Source organism: Phoca vitulina, unplaced genomic scaffold (assembly GCF_004348235.1).
Source record: "Phoca vitulina isolate PV1807 unplaced genomic scaffold, GSC_HSeal_1.0 scaffold19, whole genome shotgun sequence".
NCBI classification, from domain to species: Eukaryota; Metazoa; Chordata; class Mammalia; order Carnivora; family Phocidae; genus Phoca; species Phoca vitulina.
The window spans coordinates 28,507,279-28,527,838 of NW_022589722.1; the positions used below are offsets into that span (position 1 = coordinate 28,507,279).

The 20,560-nt window shown below is 51.9% G+C and overlaps 1 protein-coding gene across 3 annotated transcripts in view; it reads right to left on the minus strand.

Annotated features, from left to right (window-relative positions):
- Positions 1 to 5,367: 5,367 nt before the first annotated feature.
- The window catches only part of A4GALT (alpha 1,4-galactosyltransferase (P blood group)), a 24,794-nt gene continuing 9,601 nt past the window's right edge, over positions 5,368 to 20,560 (minus strand). The window contains exons 1-3 of one of the 3 annotated variants that reach the window (XM_032416892.1): positions 12,974 to 13,070; positions 8,896 to 9,036; positions 5,368 to 7,318 (exon numbers count right to left, since the gene is read on the minus strand). In XM_032416892.1, the coding sequence (XP_032272783.1) occupies positions 6,211 to 7,272 (1,062 nt within the window). In that variant the 5' untranslated portion in view covers positions 7,273 to 7,318; positions 8,896 to 9,036; positions 12,974 to 13,070 and the 3' untranslated portion in view covers positions 5,368 to 6,210. Of the gene's footprint in view, positions 7,319 to 7,460; positions 7,894 to 8,895; positions 9,037 to 12,973; positions 13,071 to 20,560 lie in introns of those variants that run through there. The other 2 variants (XM_032416891.1, XM_032416893.1) reach the window with 2 other exon arrangements.

The window sequence follows — 20,560 nt, forward strand, 5'->3', positions numbered from 1 at the left end:
AAGCCTGCTTCTCCCTCTCCCACTCCCCCTGCTTGTGTTCCCTCTCTCGCTGTGTCTCTCTCTGTCAAATAAATAAATAAAATCTTTAAAAAAAAAAAAAAAGAATTAAACCCCGAGTCTCTGCAAAAATACTCCGCCATTTATATCATCACAAAATATTTCCTAAGATCTTATTTTGCTGGTCATGGAACTAAGAAGGCCCTGTCACAGGACTTCCGCTGGGCCATCCTGCAGTGGGAGGGGCCTGGCTCTAGAGTTCTACACGTTCAAGTCTCCTCTGAGCTACCATTCTCATCCTCCCATTGGGGCTGGAACTGAGCTTTGCTACATATTGGCTGTGTGGCCTGAGGCAGGTCCCCTAACCTCTCTGAGTCTCCATTCCCTCATATATAAATTGCAGCTGGTGTCCTCCTCACAGGGGTGAGGTGAATGAAATCAGGTGCAGGAAAGTGTCTACTGCGGGTCTTGGGGCAGAGCAGGTGGGCAGGAAGTACAGTTCCCACGGAGGCTCCTTACCCACAGCCATACCTCCCCCTCTTCTTTCTTGCTAGGGGAACCCTGATTTTGTTCCGCCCTCAGGTGGCCTTGTATTGGGAAGGAAGTGGGGCACCCTTCCCAGGCCTTGGGGGTAAATCTCAATTGGTCTAAGCCAGTCCTTGGTCCCATCCATTTCTTCAAAAGAGGCAACAAGGCATAGCCCTGGCCAGGGCACAGAGGCCAGGAGGCAGGGAAGACAGATCCTTGTGCTCCCCTGCTCTGCCCTGAGCATTTGGACTCCCTTTGCTAGTAATCGCGGTAGGAATGGGCACATGCTGCTTATTTGGCCAACGAGAGTTAGGGGAAGTCAGCTGGAGAAGGGGGCTTCTGAGAAAGTTTTCCCAGACACAAGGGAGGAACATTCTCTACTCTGCCTTTTTGATTAGTGCACGAGGGTATGATGCTTGGAGCAGTGGCGACAATCTTGAAGCCATGAGGGGACGAGCTTGAGACCAAAAATGAACTCATGAGATCCTTGAAGATATGAAGATGTCGATGAGCTACTGACTTAACCAACCCTAGAGGCACTCTGTCGCCAGACTCCTGGTTACGTGACAGACACTGCTAACTGTTTTCTTGGGTCCATTTTTCCTGCCATCTGTTTAGGAATAGAACAGGATGAGTTTTAGCTGGCTGTTTGACCCCCCAGCTTCAGACCAGCTTTGGCAGCTGGGTGTGGCCAAGTGATTAAGTCCAGGCCAATGGGATGTGAGCAGGAGTGTACGCAAACTTCTGGATTAAAGCCGGTTGCCCTGGGCACTCTCTCCCCGCCTTCCTACTAGCTGGAAAATGGCAGCAGCTGGAGCCTTTTAGATGCCCCATCTGGGGGATGGCAGAGCGGCCCCATGGGCCTCGGAGTACTCACCAGGGGGCTGTGACGTGAGAGAGGAACAATCTTCTGCCTTCTTTAGGCAACTCTCTTTTGGAGTTTTTTCATTATAGCAGCTCCCTGGGTACCTTAACCGATACATCATGTGGGACCATAAATGCCCTTGTGGTTTCAATCACCCTGCGTTGTTTCTAGCAGCCAGAGGCCCCCTCTCAGATCTTGTTTCTCTCCTTGGAGCTTGGTGGGGACGGGGGCTGGGTTCTGATTTGTGTTGGTGGTGGACCACGGCTGTGACGAATGTCTTCCTGTTTGGGGACCTCCCCCCCCACAGTTCAGTCTCACCCACCACCTTGGTTCCCTCCTACTGTGGCCCCTTGCCCAGGAAAGTGGGTGCTCCTTCCCCCATAGCCCGGATCACCCTTGAGTCCACGGCCGGTTGTCAGGTCCCGAAAGCTGTGTCCAGTCTCAAGCCCGGACCTCACAGCGGAATTCCCAGCATGCCTTGCACTGGGCTGCCCCTATTAGGACTAGCAGAGATTTAGGAACAAGTGAACCATGAAGCCAGACTTCCAGGAACACACTTCTTAGTTACTCACTCATCCTTTGTCTCTGTTAGGCATTTAGATGGAGGACATTCCAATGTAATATTTGAACAAGAAGTTGAGTATTGATAGAGAGGCAAGGGAGAGCATTCCCTCACCCCAGCGCTGCTGGGCAGGCTACTGCCCTCCTGGCCTGTGCTTGGTCAGCTGGGAAGGTTCATTCAATTATTGACAGCACACCTGCCTCAGGCCCTGCTGGGCCCCTTGCTGAACCCCCCATGAAGGGATGGGTCCTCATCTTCTTCCCCAACTCCCAGACAAAAACATCTGCAAACGCACCCGCCAGAAACAAACCACAGGGTTCCTAGGATCTGATTACTGTCCCCAGGGCAGGCTTCCACCGGAGCCGGCCCTTCCTTTCTCTTTTCCGAGAACTGGAGAACTCAGTTGCCCAGCAAATGTTCCGGCTCCTACCATGAAGGGGGGCAGCCCAAGGTTGCCAGAGCATCAGGCAACTGTGAGCTTGGGATGGGACAGCACCAAGCACAGGGTCTCAATGGAATGGGGGAGAGGCAGAGGAACCGGGAAGGGGTGTGTGTGTGTGTGTGGGGGGGTGGGGGGATGGTGCTCTGGTCTGTGGATGTTGCACAGGGAGGTCAGGAAGAACCCTCTCCAGCTCCTGCAGCCTGCCTCCTTCCTGCCTGGAGCTCGGGCCTCAGGACCGCTCAGGGCTGAGTTCAAATCTCAGTGCCGCCCACGTACTGGCTAAGCCTCAGTTTCCCCACATAGCACTTGGGGGGGTGTTATATATACTGTGCTCCGTGCCAGGTGCCCTGCTGGCCCGTTCAATCGCCACAACCATGCGAGGAGGCTGGTCCCATCCACTTCTGCCCGAGAGGCAACAAGGCACGGCCCTGGCCAGGGCACAGAGGCCAGGAGGCAGGAAGGGGGATCCTCACGCTCCCCGCTCTGCCCTGGGCATTAGGACCATTCCTCCCAGACCAAAAGAGGGCCAAGAACACTCCACCAGGATGGGCAGAGGCTGGGGTCCGCAGGGCTCGTGGTGAGGGTGGCACTTTGTGGCCCCACAGCTGGGAGATGAATCAGCCTTTCCACCTTCCCTCTGCCCGCCCACACCCATCCCCTCAGCCTCTTTTCTCCAGGCTGCTGCTGCTATTTCTGGCCAGGGGGATCCTGACTGGTTTCTATCTGATGCATTAAGAGGCTAGGCGTGGGGCAGGCTCAGCGAGGTACAGCCCTCCCCCTCCCAACTGTCAGGTTGATGGATGGAGGGTCCTTCGTGAAACACGAGAGAGGAAAAGTCACTTCTGTGCCCCCCTGCATTCCCCTGCCTGCTCATTTCCTCAGAGAAAGGATGCCAGGAACATCTGAGACTTCTCCCATTCTTGGCCCTGCCTGGCATGATGTGAGGAGAGTCTGGGGCCAAGGCTCCCTTCTGGGCCCCATTTCCAGAATGAGGTCCTCTGAGAAGGTCTGTAAACATTTGGCCAAGCTGTGTTCCGACAGAACTGGCTTCGGCTACTCCAGCCTGGCCAGGGCCCCTGCGTTAGGTGTCAGGGGTGGCCGAGGGCCCAGTGATCTTGCTGATGCTCCCAGAGTTGGTCCAGAGTCGGTCCCTCCGCTCTGCATGGACTGCTGGGAACTCCTTGAAGTCCCCCGCTCAAAGTGACACGGATGCGCCCCCCTGGGAGCCTGAGACCAAACCCAGGAATAGCCCTGAGAGGGCTTTGGCATGGCTCTGCCCTTCAAGATCTTTGGGGAAACAGGTCAAGAACCCAATAGTCAAGGGAGATGCTTAGGAGCTGTGGGGCTGGAGGAAGGGCAGTCAGAGAAGGCTTCCTGGAGGGGACGTCAGCCTTATGGGAAGGAACAGGAGGAGTCTGTTGGTGAAGATGGCTGGGAAGGGCATTGCGCAGCAGTGTACGCACAGAGTATCAACATGTGGCCATTAGCGGAGGGAGAAGAGTCAAGAATGTGCAGTTTCGAGGCGCCTGGGTGGCTCAGTCGGGGAAGCATCCAACTCTTGGTTTTGGTTCAGGTCATGATCTCAGGGTTGTGAGATCGAGCCCCGCGTCTGGCTCTGCTCTGGGCATGGAGTCTGCTTAAGATTCTTTTTTTTTTTTTTTTTTTAAAGATTTTATTTATTTATTTGAGAGAGAGAGACACAGCGAGAGAGGGAACACAAGCAGGGGGAGTGGGAGAGGGAGAAGCAGGCTTCCCGCGGAGCAGGGAGCCCAATGCGGGGCTTGATCCCAGGATCCTGGGATCATGACCTGAGCCGAAGGCAGACGCTTAACGACTGAGCCACCCAGGCGCCCCTCTGCTTAAGATTCTTAAGATTCTCTCTGCCCTGCCCCCTCGCTCCCAAGCAAGTACGGGCTCTTTCTCTCTGGGGAAGAAAAAAAAATTATGCAGTTAAGCATGAGTGCAGGGCAATGCCCAAGGCTGGAGAGGGCAGGACCAGGGCGGACCTGTAATCCAGCCCAAGTTAGGCAATAGGGAACCATAGAGGCTCTGAGGGTGAGCGGGTGACACTGTCCTCTCTGCACGCTCGTGCCTAGTAGGCACTCACATGCCATGGCCAAGTGACTGATTACACAAGCCTTCAGCCTATGGGGGCATCTGTCTTACTTGCTTAAGTATATATAGTTAGGGCGCCTGGGTGGCTCAGTCGGTTAAGCGTCTGCCTTTGGCTCGGGTCATGATCCCAGGGTCCTGGGATGGAGGCCTGGGTTGGGCTCCCTGCTCAGCGGGGAGCCTCCTTCTCCTTCTCCCTCGGCCCCTCCCCCCTGCTTGTGCGCTCTCTCTCTCATTCACTCCCTCTCTCAAATAAATAAAATATTTTTAAAAAACGGGTGAATGATGTTGTGGTTGGAGAAATAACTGACATGGAATCCATTGTCGTCATCAAAATATCACCTGTTCTTGAATACCCCTAGAGCTGGGGAGCTCACTTCCTAACTAGGCTGCCTAAGAAGGTCAGAATCCAGAGGTCTCTAAACATCTCCCCCTCGGCTGCCAAAGAGCAGCCTGCCCACCCCTGGTCCCTCAGGGAAGGGCTTCTCCGGCCTGGCTAGAATGCCCAGCTCTCAGAGAGGGCTTCCTCAGCATGAACCAGCTGGGGCCGCACCTGGCAGAGAGCATTTTCCTCCAGCCCAGCCCTGCGGCTGCCAGTACAGCACCTCTGGTCTTCCCCAGGATCTGGGCCAGGAGGGACCCCACAGGCCCTAACACCTCCCCCTCTACCCTAGGCCTGGGGGCAGCATGCCCCTACTCCGGTAATGGGCTCCTGGGGTGTCTGGCTCGGTCCCCCAACCCACCTCCACCCCCACCCCCCGGGTCCCTGGACTGCTCTCCCGGGCAGGGCTGAGTGACCTCAAGCATGTCATGACACGGCCCCCCAGCTGCTTCCCCATCTCCAGAATGGGGCTAATGCGGGCTTGTGGGAGTGGATTCCTTTTATCAACCACCAAGCACTCGGTGTCAAGGAGTTGCTTTTATTATGTTTATTATCCCGTGTTTATTGTGGGCAGGGTGGGGGGTGGTTTTCTTAAAATGCTTTTCCTGAGCCAAAAGAACTCCACGCCGCCACGCCCTGGAGTGGCCGGCTGGCACACGGCACCCCTGCAACGTCTCTGGAAAGGAGCGAGAACGGGGCGAGCAGGCAAGCCTCCCCCAGAGGGCTCCCCAGGCCCGCTCCTCTGAAGAAGAAACTAAAGGCAGAGAAGAGCAAAGCACCCTGCCCCCCCAACCCAGGCTCATGAGGCTGGGCGTGCACCCCTGCGGCCTCCCCCCTTTCCTCAGGAGCTCCCCTCTCCTTCCTACCCCTGTCTGGGGCTTCTCCATCCATGTTCTCTTTGTGGGCACCTCGGCCCCCAGCAGCCTGGCCTCCCTGTGACGTCCTGGAAGCCGCTTTGACGCGCACGGCTCTGGTGTGTTGTCCGGAAGACCCAGATGCTCCCCTGGCTCACTCCAGCTGATTCTGGCGGGCCCACCCCCCCCACTTGTTGCCTCCCCCCTGAGAAAGCACACCGGCCCAGGGGTGTCCCACTGGCCTCACCCTGAAGGGAGTGGATCCGGGGGCCTGCAGCGCATCCTCCAGGCACACCTCTGGGGCCAACAGCTCCCCACGCTCCCCCGAGCCTGCCCGAATCCGAGGCTGCGGCAACTCTGGCCTCCCTCTCCCGGGCCCTCCCGTCTCGCCCGCACCAGGAAAGGTGGCCGGGAGCCCTTCTCCGTCAGGGCGCCTGGTGGTGCAGGGAGGGTGGCCCGGCGGGCCCCTCACAAGTACATCTTCATGGCCTCATGCGTCGTGGGACAGTAGCGGGCATGGAGCTGGGCCAGCAGCGCCCGGGACGTGGCCTCAAGGCGCGTGCCCTGGCTCTTCTTGTTCCACACGTGGACAGCGTAGGTGGCCTTGAGCAGCCGGTGCAGCTCCTCGGGGCTGATCTCCTGGAAGTACTTCTTCCAGTCCTGCCAGGGGATGGGGTAGAAGGCCTCGCAGGGCAGGGCGGTGACGCCGCGGCAGGCGTGACTCTCGTCCAGGCTGCGGATGGAGCACCACTTCTTGAAGACGCGCGTGAGCAGCTGCGGGCCCTGGTGGCCCCAGATCCAGCCGTTGTAGTGGGCCACGAAGTCGCGCATGCACAGCGCCATGAACTCGTGGTGGCGCTCGAAGGCCAGGAAGGCACCGTTGAGGACGTAGCGGGACTGAGTGCCCAGCGTGTTGGTCAGGTTCTGCAGGTTCTTGAGGACGATGAAGTCCGTGTCCAGGTAGATGCCGCCGAACTTCCACAGGAGCGCGATCCGGGCGGCGTCGGAGAGCACGGGCAGCAGGTAGGGCTCCCAGCGGCGCTGCCGGGCCGCGTACCAGGCCGCCAGCGGCGTGTCCCGGAACAGCTCCTCCAGGTCCAGCGGGAGCAGGTGGACGTTGGGGAAGCAGCCCAGGAGCGAGAGGCCCAGGTGCCGGGGCAGGGAGGCGTTCCCGCCGGGTAGCCCCTTCATCAGGACCACCACCCGGGACTTGGGGTGGGCCCTGGCGGCCGACTCCACCGAGCACATGAATAGGAAGTTGGGGTTGGTCCGGTCTGAGGTCTCCAGGAAGAAGATGTTGCCCGGAGGCGGGGTGCTGGAGAGCAGCGTAGGGGGCCCCAGTCGGGGGCAGGGGACGTCGGCAGGCAAGTTAGAGAACTCTCTTTGGCCCCTGGGCTCTCCCACGATGTGCCAGTAGATCATGATGGAGACGAAAAACATGAACTTGAAGCTGATGATGAACAGGGTGCAGACGCGCTGCCTCGGGGCTCCCCGGCGCAGCCGCAGCAGGCACTCAGGGGGCCTGGACATGTTCTCCCCGGATGACGCCAGGAGGCCGCAGCACGAACTGGCCGGTCTGCAAGAGACGAGCATCACATTCGGGCAGACTGCTGGCATCGTTCGCCCGAAAAACACTTCCCACAAGCACCAGCTACGGCCAATGCCGGCTTCCCAAAGCCCACGGGCCTCCTGGCCCTGAGTCCCACCCCCTTCCTCACCTGCGAAACGGGAACGGGGGGCCAGAGGCCGCAGTCTGGGCAGAGTCCCTTTGCTCTCTGTGACACACCTGGGAGCTTCCCGACGCCTGAGCCAGTGCTACCTACAGCATATGGCCTTCGCGGGCCCAGGCCAGGGTCTGGCACAGGCGAGGTTCTCAGAAGCGATGCCTCTGCCACGTGGCCCACGGGCCTCTCTGTCCAGTGATGCCTGGGCCCCTCAGGCCACTGGCAGCCCGTGATTCGAGGCCTAGCCCACGGACCCCTTAGCCCTATTCAGTTCCACAAGCCAGGCCTGGAGCTGCTCCAAGAGGGCAGACTGCCAAGTAGCCTTGGGGCCTTTCAGCAGAAAAGCCTGGGGCTTGAGCCGGCCTGGGCATGGGCGTGCTAAGGGGCTGGCAGGCAAGCCTGCAGGGCGGGTGGGCTCCAGGCACACGGGGATGCATGCTGGGTCCTAAAGCCCTTGTCTCAGACACAATGGAGTCTCCTGGGCGCCTGGCTTCCCCAGCCCCTGCCCTGGACCGTGCTTCTTATAGACACAGGTCTGGAGCCTAGGACTATTGCCCTTCGACCCTCACCCTCTCCTGGTGATGTCCACCTGGCCAGCAGCCAAGAACATCCTGGGGGCCCAGCAGGTGGCTGGGGAAAGGAAACAGGCTTGGGCTCTGTCCCCAAGGGCAGGGCTACGGGAGCACCTGGGAGACATGGGACCTGAAGTCTGCCTGAAGCAGCTAAGCCCTGGGGCAACTCACTCAGCTCACACTTCCAGGGCAAGAACACTGGAGCCCACTAAAGGGTTGACCATCACCACACATGTGCCAGGTGGCCTGACGGGGACGTCAGACACATTTAACTGGCTGAACCCTCACGGCCGCCCTATGCAGTGGCGATCATCACCCCCATCTCACAGGTGAGGACCTCGAGGCACCGAGAAGTCTGGTAACTCACACACGGTCCCGCGGCAGGCAAGTGGCGGGGTGGGGGCTTGAAGCCAGGCCACCTGGCTCCAGAGTCTACTCTCTCAACACTGTACCGTCCTGCCTGGGAGAGAAATGGTGCAGGGGATGTGGGCACGTGCCCGGCACTTTGGGGACTCGGTGCACATTCACCTGGGCTGTTCTCACTATTCACAGAATCCCGGCCACCGTTTACTCAGCGTCTTCTAAAATCTTGGTGCCCCATACACACCCCCTCTGGCTCTCCGTAACCCCAGGGGCGGTTGGATCATTTCTACTTTAGAGGCCAGGAAACGTGGACACACAGCGGGGTGGAGGGACCGTGCAGCCTGGGGGCTGACGGGGGCCAGAGTCAACCCCTCCCCAGGACAGACAGGTCTCACAGCCTGCGAGTGGTGCCGGGAGGCTGGGACTCGAGCCTTCGGCGTGCCCTCCCAGTGGAGGGCTGGGAACTGCGCTGACGTCACTGGCTGGTAACTGACCAGCCTGGGCGGCCCATGGCGGCGAGGTGGGGATCCGGCAGCCCGGCGGCCCTCCGGGAGACACGCCCTGGCTCAGCAGCCAGGCTCCTCTGCCAACAGGAACACGGCCCTTCCACACACTCTCCGTGCCCACAAATCCATCTGCAAAAGACGGGGAGACACAGAGTGAGGAGGGTGGCGGGCTCACGGAGGCCTCATCCCCCAGCCATACAGGGTCACTTGTTCATTGATTCACTGGCTCTCTCGGCCCCACAGGGAGGGTGCTTGGGAGAAGGGAAGAGCGAGGTTGCAGCTCCGCCCCAGGGGAGCTCTCAGTGTGTGGGGGGGAACGATCTGGAAACAGACAAGGACGACGCTGGTGACAGCTGAAATGGAGCAAAGGGTCCAACGGAGCCAGTGAAGGTGGCTTCCTGGAGAGCGGACACTGATGGAAGGGCCGTGGCCAGATGGGCCTCCGTAAGCGCCACGGGGGCCTGCGCCCCCTCCCCCTGCCAGAGCCCGGCTCAGTGCCTGGCACACAGTAGGCCCACACAAACTGACTTGCCCTCTCCCTGATCTGCTCCCTCACGGACTCACTCCCCCGGCGGCCAGAGGGACACTCCGAAGACACAAGCCAGGCCATGTCATTTGTCTGTGAGACCCTCGGTGATGTGGGAGGCCCAGGTCCCCCAGGTCCTGCGTGTCCCCCGCCCCTGGCCTTACACCCCGCGTCTCTCCCCGTCGTCTGCTCCACCCCAGCCACGCCCGGCCTGCTCGCTCTTTCTCAAACCCGTCCCCGCCCCCCCCATATTGCCTTCTCAGGGCTTCTGTGTATGCTGTTCCCTCTGCTTGGAACACCCTTCCCCCAGCTGTTCACCTGGCTCCTCCCCTCACCTCCCTCTGGTCCTCACTCAGAAATCATCTTCCTGGGGGGCCTCCCAGCCCCGAGAGTCCCACCTCCCCTGTCACTTCATGGCCTCCTGTGGAGTTCACTGTCCCCGGTGCTTCATCTAGCATACGGGACATCTTGTACTTGTTTGTGCGGGTTATTTATGTGGAACGTCACTCCACGGGGATGGGTATTTTTTGCGTTTTGCTCAGCATCTAAATAGATGGCGCTGGGTGTGCAGTCAGTAAATATCGAGTGAGCGAGTGACTCAGCGTGTGGGTGAGTAAGTGAAGGAGGAAGCGAGTCAATGAAGGAGCGAATCAATGAGCGCGCGAATCGATGAATGATTAGCGAGTGAATTAATGAAGGAGCGAATTAAAGAGTGGGCAAGTCAGTGAGTTAGCAAATCGGCGAGTGACCGAAGGAGCCATGAGCAGCGGGGCTGGAGGTCAGGTGAGCAGCCTGGGATCCCCCAGCTGGGTCGTGAGCGGCAGAGCCAAGAGAAATCAAGAACCTTGTGTTGCCCTGCCCTGGTTTTCCCCTGCAAGGAGAGGCTATTTTGGTCCTGGGTATTTTTAACCCAATGTGAACCACACTGAGGAGCGGACAGAGAGTTGGACAGATCGAGGTCCCAGCCGCCCAGGGGGCCCCGCGGTGTTGGGGTGATCTGGCTCTTCCGTGGTGTGGGGTGGGGTCTGGGCCTGTTGGGGCGGCTGGATGTGCCACCTGAGCCCGCGCCTGCCCCAGTGGAGGGTGCCAGTCCCAAGCAGTGCCGTATTTGGTCCTGGAGCCCAAAACCCAGGAATAGAAACTGTGCACAGGGCCAAGTTGGCCACAGCCCAATACCCGTGTGACCTCAGGTCCAAAGCATGCTCCTGGCCCCCCGGGATGGGCCTCGCAGCTGCGGCCCAAGTCCTGGCCCTTTTCAGCAGCGCCTGGCATGTTCCCACTGCCCCCACCCCCTGCAACAGGGAGGTGTTTCCAGTTAGCTTGTTGACTGTGGCCACTTCCCTGCTCTGAGCTCCTCTGAGGACCCCCCCACGATCCATCTCAGGCAGGAAGTGAGGGTGAGACGCACACAGCTGGTGGGTCAAAGGGCCAAAGGCCTGACCACCCCCGGCTGGCTGGGCCCTCGCCACCAGCTTTGTGGGCCCTCCCCCCGCCGTCAGGAGCATCAGCGAGGGCCCAAGTGCCTAGAAATGGCTCCTCTGCCCGAACATTGTCACTCCTTGATGGCCCACAGTAGGGGCACTCCACCTCTGACCTTCCCCCGGCTCCCGTGTCCATCCAGCTCAGCCCGGTGCTGCTGGACCGTGACCCAAACAGAGCAGAGTCATGGTGATGGTCAGATACGGTCCACGCCGAAACGCTTGCCGCCGGGATGGGTGCTGACTGGCTCCCAGAGGCCCAGAGAGGGAAAGGGATTTGGCCAGGGTCACACAGCCGTAGAGGCTGGAGCTGACGCCCTCAGGGAGCTCTTCCTGCCCCCCCTGCGAGGACTGCCCCACCCCCAGGTCTTCCTTGAGATGCTTCAGGAGGCAGGCAGCCCAGCAGAAGTCGCAAACCACAAAACCAAGGAAACTGAAGAGGGACCCGACTCTCGACTCTGATCAGCTTCCCCATATTGGTTTCCTGTAGCTGCTGAAACCAATGACCACAACAGGCACCTATTTTTTCACAGCTCTGGAGAGTAAAAGTCTAAAACCAAGGTGTCGGCAGGACCCGACTCCCTCTTGAGCTCTAGGGGAGAATCGTTTCTTGCTCCTTCCAGTTTCTGGTGGCTCCAGGCCCTCCTGGGCTTGTGGTCGCTTCCTCCAGTCTCTGCCTCTGGGCTCATGCGGCCTTCTCCTATGTGCGTTCTTCTCCTCCTCTGTCTCTTGTAAGGACACTTGTCACTGGACTATGGCCTGCACCTGGCTAATCCAGGATCATTTCCTCATCTCAAGATCCTTAACATAATAACACCTGCAAAGACCCTTTTTCCAAAGGAGGTCACAGTCACATGTTGCAGGGGGTAGGACACAACGTATCTCCTTTGAGGCCACCATTTATTCCACAACACCCCCTTTCTATGTCCCTCTGTCCTGGAGTCTCAGAGCCACCCTCGGGTCACACACACTGCCTGGAGTATCACTGAAATGGCAGCTCCATGGAGAACGTGCCTCGGTGGGCCTCTCTGCATGGCAAGAGAAAATGGTTAGATGTCATTTGCACTGGGGTTTCCCAGTGGAGATGGGGTGGCTGTCTGCTGGCTTTGCCTGCCCAGCATCCATTCCCCCTTCTTCTGATAACAGTACCCTGATTTCCTTTGAGGAACTACCTCTGCCCCACAGATCCCCCTCTCTAGTTCTTGGGGTATGCACACGATTCAAGTCTGCCTAATGACTGTGCCACGTTCTCCTGGCCACAGTGAGTAGCTCAGGGAGGACACGTAACCCAAATCCAAGCCAAGCAGAGTCACATGCTTTCTCAGGGAGGTGCTAAGATTGAGCCAGGAGTCAGGAGGGGAGAAGCCTGCCTGAGAATGAAGCTGGCCCAGAGGCAAGCAAAACCAAGAGATGGAGAGAAAGAGATGCATGATGACATCATCTTTACACCTGGATTCTGCTATGCCTGAAGCTAGTCCACCCTGGACTTCTTGTCATGTCAACCCCCCCCCCCCACACACACACACACAGGGGAAAAGAGAGAAAGAGATGAGGGAAGAGTCTACCAAGTTGAAAGCAGGGATACTTCTGGAGACAGGACAGGATCAGGAGCTCAGACCCTCCTTGGCGGGAAGAATCAATACCTAGAGCTTGAAAATCCTGCCTGAAGCGTCCGCTGTCCTGCCCCCACACCCCCCTCCCATCTTTCAGGGCATAAATAAATATTTCTATTCAAGAAGTAGTAGTTACAGTTACTAGAAGGTGATCCTTGTAAAAATGGATGTTTTCAGAGCAGAGATTATAAAATGTTTCTTTTCCAAAGCCTGTAAGATGTTCTAAAGCCAGAAATCAGGAAGGCAGTGGCTTGCTCTTTGGGAGATATTACCAACAAAATGAGGGAGGTGGAGACTTGTTTTTCCAATAGGAATAGGGCAGATTCTTGGTTCTGAATCTTTCCTCCTCTGCTGATGTCATACAGAGCAACAGGGGAAAGAGAAAATAAACCACAAGCTACAGTTTCAGCGAAACTAGGGGCATGAAAAACCCATAAACCCCAACTCACATGTGAGTGAGGCCCAAAGCACCTGAGTCCAGCAGAAACAGCAGTGAGCTGGGGAGGAACAGCATGCAGAGGAGCCCAGAAGTGGAAGATCGCAGAAATCACCGCTTCTAAAAGGAAGATGAATAAGTCAGAGAGTGAGCTGTAGCCTGAACGAACCAGGAGAGTTCAAGTTTGGAGGCAGTTGGCCCCTTTAAGCCAGCTGGGTTCTGTGAGGCAAAAGGGCAGTGGATCCAGAGAAGGGTCATATTTTATTTTTTATTATTTTTTAAAAGATTTATTTATTTGAGAGAGAGATAAAGAAAGCGCACAGCAGGAGGGGCAGGGAGAGGGAGAGAAAATCCCAAGTCAACTCCATGCTAAGTGCAGAGCCCAACACGGGGCTCAAGCTCAGGACCTGACCCGAAACCAAGAATCAGACACTTAACCAACTGTGCCATCCAGGCACCCCAAGAAAGGTCATATTTTAAAGGAATAATCCTTTTCCATAAAAACAGAGAAACAGAGAGAACTAGCCTGGCCTCTCTCCCAATTTCCACCAAAGCCTCCTATTAAATGCTGATCCAGGAAAATTCAACCAATTTGAATATTTAAAAAAAAAAACAAACAGTTAAAGGAATAAAAAAAATAAACAGTGTCCATACAAAGATGCTCCAAGAATGAAAAGGGAAAGAAATACTAATGTTCTCTTATGTATAAGGAAAATTCACCATAAAAATATTCCCATAAAACAGGGGCGCCTGGGTGGCTCACTCATTAGGCGTCTGCCTTTGGCTCAGGTCATGATCCCAGGGTCCTGGGATCGAGCCCCACATCGGGCTCCCTGCTCTGCAGGAAGCCTGCTTCTCCCTCTCCCACTCCCCCTGCTTGTGTTCCCTCTCTCGCTGTGTCTCTCTGTCAAATAAATAAAATCTTTAAAAAAAAATTTTCCATAAAACAGATAAAAATCCTAATACAAAATTATAGCATGAATTAAAAAAAAAAAAAAAAAAAACTTTAAAAAGTAATTCCAGTTATGAAGGCAGACCAAAATGCAGAAATACAAGAGCCGAAGAAGAAATGGTCAGGCAAAGTGACAGCAAGACATGAGGATGACATGTGATGTGAGAACTGACAGACCTCAGGAAAGAACTAGAAGGAAAATACAAGACTACTTCAGAAATAAAGATTAAACGACAAGCAATTACACAGGAGAACAGACTCCAGACAAAGTACAGGAAGAGATATGAAGATTAAAGTAAGAAAAAGTCAACAAAATCCAGCAGAAATATTCAAAGAGATCAAAGAACCAAAAAACAAGATGGAACGGATTGCAGAGGAGGCCCAACACATGTACAACAGGCCTCCTGAAGAAGAAATGGAAACAAATGAATAGAATAAAGCTCTGCAATTATAATTTAGGAAAACCTTCCCCAAATAGGGGAAGACCCGATTTCATGAATTGAAAAGGCACAGCATGTACTAGAGAACAGTGACCCAGAACGGTAAATCCCAAGACATAGGACGGTAAAATCACTGGGCTCTAAAGGTACCATGATAAATCTTTGGATAGCTACATACAAAGCCCAAGCCATCAACGAAGGATGGAGAATCAGGCTGCCATCTGATTTCGCCACAGCAGCGTTTAAAGACAGAAGATAGTGGGGCAACACCTACAGGGTCATCAGGGAAAGAAAGTTTGAGCCAAAGATAAACCTAGAGCCATGTTGTTCTTTAAATATAAAGATTATAGGACACCTGGGTGGCTCAGTTGGTTAAGCTTCTGCCTTCAGCTCAGGTCATGATCCTGGGGTCCTGGGATCGAGCCCTCCATCGGGCTCAGTGAGTCTGTTTCTCCCTCTTATTCTGCCCCTCTCTCTGGCTCGTTCTCTCTCTCTCTCTCTCAAATGAAAACATAGAATCTTTTTAAAAAATAAATACATATAAAGATTACACGCCAACAGCTTTGAAGTATGACTTCGGCAAGATTGCTCCTCTGAGGAAAACCGAGGAATCAACTTCATTCAACCAAGTGGTGCTTGAAAGAACTGTAATAAGAGGACTGAATATATTCAGCTGAATATATTCAACTGTAATAAGAGGACTGAATATATTCCCCCAAGAAAGGGTAGGAACAAAGATGACAGATGGAATGAAAATGTTATCTAGCCAGACAACATGGAAATGATACAACTACCCAAAACTTGGTAGGCAAGGGGGAAAGGAGGTCGAAAGTGGAACGAGCTCTGTGCTTACCTCATCTTTAATTGCAAGCGGTAAGAGCTAAAAATCCAACAGTAAAAGTTTAAGCGTATTCAAAGTACAAAGGCGGCAATAAGAAGGATAACACTGCCCTATTTTACTGAATCTAGTAAGATGCATCGTTATGTGATGTGCCCACTAAAAAAACCTAAAATGCTGCCAATTAAACAATGTCACTCTGCTTTCTTATCATGCAGGACTTTTATCTGGAAAAAAATGGTTTAGTCAGATTTTAAAATCACCTAACCAAGGGGCACCTGGTCGGGAGAGCGTGCGCCTGTCGATCTCAGGGTTTTCCCACACAGGATCACCTCCTGCAGCGTCATGTGTGGGCCATGCAGCATTTTGCAAAAGTGCTTCACTGCTGTCTCCAGAATGCTCTCCCCAGCTGCTGATACTTCTTCAGGTTTTTGCGTAAGTGCCTAACTACGAAATGGCAACTGTCGTGAGCCCCACCTGACCAAGAGCTGCTGGAAGGATTAGGAAGGAAAGAAGATATGACTTATCGCTCAGTACAGGGTCAGCTGAAATGGGACAGCGACAAGAGAAAGGGAAACAAGAAAGAGGAAACAAGTTAAGTTTATTGTTCATAGAAGAGAAACAATACTGTCTAAAAAAAGAAGAAACTAAGAGTATTATATAAAGGTGTAAATATAAATGTAGCCACTAGAACAAAAATAACAAGCTTTCCCAAATATCAGAGGGGCTTTCTTTTTTTTTTCTTAAACACAGTGAAAGAATAAAGAATATAGCCCTCCCGGGCGCCTGGGTGGCTCAGTTGGTTAAGCAACTGCCTTCGGCTCAGGTCATGATCCTGGAGTCCCTGGATCGAGTCCCGCATCGGGCTCCCTGCCGAGCAGGGAGCCTGCTTCTCCCTCTGACCCTCCCCCCTCCCACGTGCTCTCTCTCTCTCATTCTCTCTGTCTCAAATAAATAAATAAAATCTTAAAAAAAAAAAAAAAAAAAAGAATATAGCCCTCCCATGTGTGCGAAGACGTATCTACATACGTACACACAATACGACAGAAAGACCAAAGACACCTGTGATATCAATATATATAAATAGGCTTAACTCACTTACCTTTATGAAGGAAAAGATGTTTGATTTAGATCCCAAGCAAAACCCAACTCTATCCTGTATTTGAGAGATAGAGATATACACCAAAGTGATTTTGAATGGTTAAAAGTAAAAGAAAGAGCAAAGGTAGAAACACAAATACAAACAAAAACAAAGCTGGGCCCATAATCTTAAGCTCAGACTGAGAATTCAAGCCAACCCCCACTAAATGAGCCCAAGAAGGGCCATTTATAATGCTAAAGTAAAGGGTATGATTCACAATGTACCAAATAACACTGCAGCAATTTTCAGGAATTAGAAATTACAGAATGCTAGGATAAATAGATTGAGACACACTAATAAGAGATTTTAATTCCCTTCTCTTAGCCCAAGAAATAAGTAGATCAAATATAAATAAGAATTCAGAAGACGTAAATAAAATAATGTATAAGGTTCTACACTATATAAAACTCTCTATCCTATCTCTCTATCTCTAGACTTTATTTTTTACTTTTTTAAAAGATTTTATTTATTTTTTTGACAGAGACAGACACAGCGAGAGAGGGAACACAAGCAGGGGGAGTGGGAAAGGGAGAAGCAGGCTTCCCGCCGGGCAGGGAGCCCGATGTGGGGCTCAATCCCAGGACCTTGGGATCATGACCTGAGCCAAAGGCAGACACTTAACAACTGAGTGACCCAGGCACCCCTAGACTTTCTTTTTAAGAGCTGAAACAAAATTTTGAAAACAAAATTGACAAACGTTTAGCTAGATTCATCAAGAGAAAAAGAGAGAGGACTCAAATAAAATCAGAAATGAAGGAGGAGAAATAATGATTGATACCACAGAAATACAAAGGATTATATGAGAACACCATGGAAAATTATATGCCAACAAATTGGACAACCTAGAAGAAATGGACAAATTCCTAGAAACATATAACCTTCCAAAACTGAATCAGGAAGAAATAGTAAATTTGAAAAGACAGATTACCAGTAATGAAATCGAATCAGTAATCAAAAAACCCTCAAAAAACAGAAGTCTAGGACCAGATGGCTTCACAGGCAAATTCTACCAAATATTTAAAGAAGAGTTAATATCTATTCTTCTTCTTTTTTTTAAGATTTAAAAAAATGTATTTACTTCAGAGAGAGAGAGAGCACAGAGGAAGAGGGAGAAGCAGACCCCCCGAGCAGGGAGCCCGATGCGGGGCTCGATCCCAGGACTCTGGGATCATGACCCGAGCCAAAGGCAGACGCCTAACCAACTGAGCCACCCAGGCACCCCAATACCTATTCTTCTTAAACTATTCCAAAAAACAGAAGAAGGAAAGCTTCCAAATTCATTCTATGAGGTCAGCGTTACCCTGATACCAAAAGCAGATAAAGACACCACAACATGTGTGTGATGAACATAGGTGCAATAATTCTCAACAGAATATTAGCAAACCAAATCCAACAATATATTTAAAAAAATCAGGCGCCTGGGTGGCTCAGTTGGTTAAGCAACTGCCTTCGGCTCAGGTCATGATCCTGGAGTCCCTGGATCGAGTCCCGCATCGGGCTCCCTGCTCGGCGGGGAGTCTGCTTGTCCCTCTGACCCTCCCCCCTCTCATGTGCTCGCTCTCTCTCAAATAAGTAAATAAAATCTTTACAAAAATAAAAATAAAAAATAAATAAAAAAATCATTGTGGGGGGTGTGACGGGGAAAAAATAATTCACCACAATCAAGTGGGATTTATTCCCAGGATGCAAGGGTGGTTCAGTATTCACAAATCAATCAACATGATACATCATATTAACAATAGAAAGGACAAAAACCATATGATCATCTCAATAGATGCAGAAAAAGCATTTGACAAAGTACAACATCCATTCATGATAAAAACTCTCAACAAAATAGGTTTAGAGGGAATATATCTCAACATAATAAAGTCCATTATGAAAAACCCACAGCTGACATCATACTCAATAGGGAAAACTGACAGCTTTTCTTCTACAATCAGGAATAAGATAAGGATGCCCACTCTCACCACTTTCATTCAACATGGTACTGGAAGTCCCAGCCACAGCAATCAGACAAGAAAAAGAAATAAAAGGCATCCAAATTGGTAAGGAACGAAGCAAAACTCTATTTGCAGATGACATGATAGTATATATAGAAAACCCTAAAGATTCCACCAAAAAACTACTAGAACTAATAAATGAATTCAGTAAAGTCACAGGATATACAGAAATTAACATACAGAAATCTGTTGCATTTCTACACACTAATAATGAAGTAGCAGAAAGAGACATTAAAACAATCTCATTTACAATTGCACCAAAAGGAATAAAATACCTAGCAGTAAACTTAACCAAGGAGGTAAAAGACTGGTACTCTGAAGACTATAAAATATTGATGAAAAAAATGAAAGATGACACAAACGGAAAGATATTCCATGCTCATGGATTGGAAGAACCAATACTGTTCAAATGTCCATACTACCCAAAGCAATTTACAGATTTAATGCAATCCTTATCAAAATACCAATAGCATTTTTCACAGACCTAGAACAAATAGCATTAAAAGGAGTATGGAACCGGGACGCCTGGGTCGCTCAGTCAGTTAAGCATCTGCCTCCGGCTCAGGTCATGATCTCAGGGTCCTGGGATCGAGTCCCGCATCGGGTTCCTGCTCAGAGGGGAGCCTGCTTCTCCCTCTGCCTGTCGCTCTCCCCTGCTTGTGCCCTCTCTCGCTCTCTCCCTGACAAATAAATAAATAAAATATTTTTAAAAATGTGTCGGAACCACCAAAGACCCCGAATAGCCAAAGCAATCTTGAGAAAGAAGAACAAATTTGGCGGTACCACAATCTCAGATTTCAAGAAATACAACAAAGCTGTCGTCATCAAAACAGTATGGAAACTGACACAAAATAGACACATAAATCAATGGAACAGAACAGTCCAGAAACAAACCCATGCTTATATGGTCGATTAATCTCCAACAAAGGAGGCAAGACTATGCAATGGGGAAAAGACAATCTCTTCAGTAAATGGCGCTGGGAAACCTGGACAGCTACACGCAAAAGAATGAAACTGGACCACTTTCTTACACCATACACAAAAATAAACTCAAAATGGATTAAAGACCGAGCTGTGAGACATGGAGCCATAAAATTCCTAGGAAAGAGCACAGGCAGTCCTTTCTTTGACCTCAGCTGTAGAAACATTATTTCTCGATATGTCTTCTCTGGCAAAGGAAACAAAAGCAAAAATACATATGTGATTTTGGAATTTGACAAATTGATTCTGAAGTTCATATGCCAAAATAAACAAGCGAAGACCTATAGGAAAACTCTGACACGGAGGGAAAAAAGAGGAAGGACTGGAAGTTCTTCAGATATTAAAACATCCTATGAAGTTGATACTTAAAACAATGCAGTCTTTGGAAAACACAAAAACCAGAAAACAAAAACAATGCAGTCTTAGCGTCTGAACAAACAGGGCAATGAGACAAAAGGTTATCACAGCGATCATAAAGTCCCTGCATAGCCAATGAAGGCAGGATCCCCAGTTAGTAAAGTAAAATCGGTCTTCTTTTTTTATTGTTTTTAAAGATTTTGTTTATTTATTTGACAGAGAGACAGCGAGAGCAGGAACACAAGCAGGGGGAGTGGGAGAGGGAGAAGCAGGCTTCCTGCGGAGCAGGGAGCCCGATGCGGGACTCGATCCCAGGACCCCGGGATCATGACCTGAGGCGAAGGCAGACGCTTAACGACTGAGCCACCCAGGCGCCCCAGTAAAATCAGTCTTCTAAGGTGTTGGGCAACTGGAATAGAGGCTGGGTTCACATCTCAGAACATGCCCCAGGATAAACTCCAAATGTAAAACAATAAACCCCATAAACATTTAGAACAAAACATGGGCGGATTCCTTCATAACCTCAGAGTTGGGAAAGTTTTCTTAATTATGTACGAAATCCATCCAGAAGCCATAAAAGAAGAGTACTTTTGACTCCTTGAAAAAGCCTGACTGCTCCAGTGTCCTCCCCCAAAATCCCAACAGCAAATCCAAAATGGAAGGGACAACTTGGGGTAAGTTTTGTCCCCGTCGGATCCCAAAGGTCCGATTTTTCCGAACCTCTAAAGGGCTCCCAGGAATCAAGAAGACAACCAACGACACAAAAGGGGCCAAAGCCAGTTCATACACATGCAAAACTGCCCCTTAATATGTAAGCAAGAGTGAGGATCTTTTTGTAAGTAAGAGAAATGCAAATCGAAACACTCAGTATAGCATCCCCCCGCCCCCCCC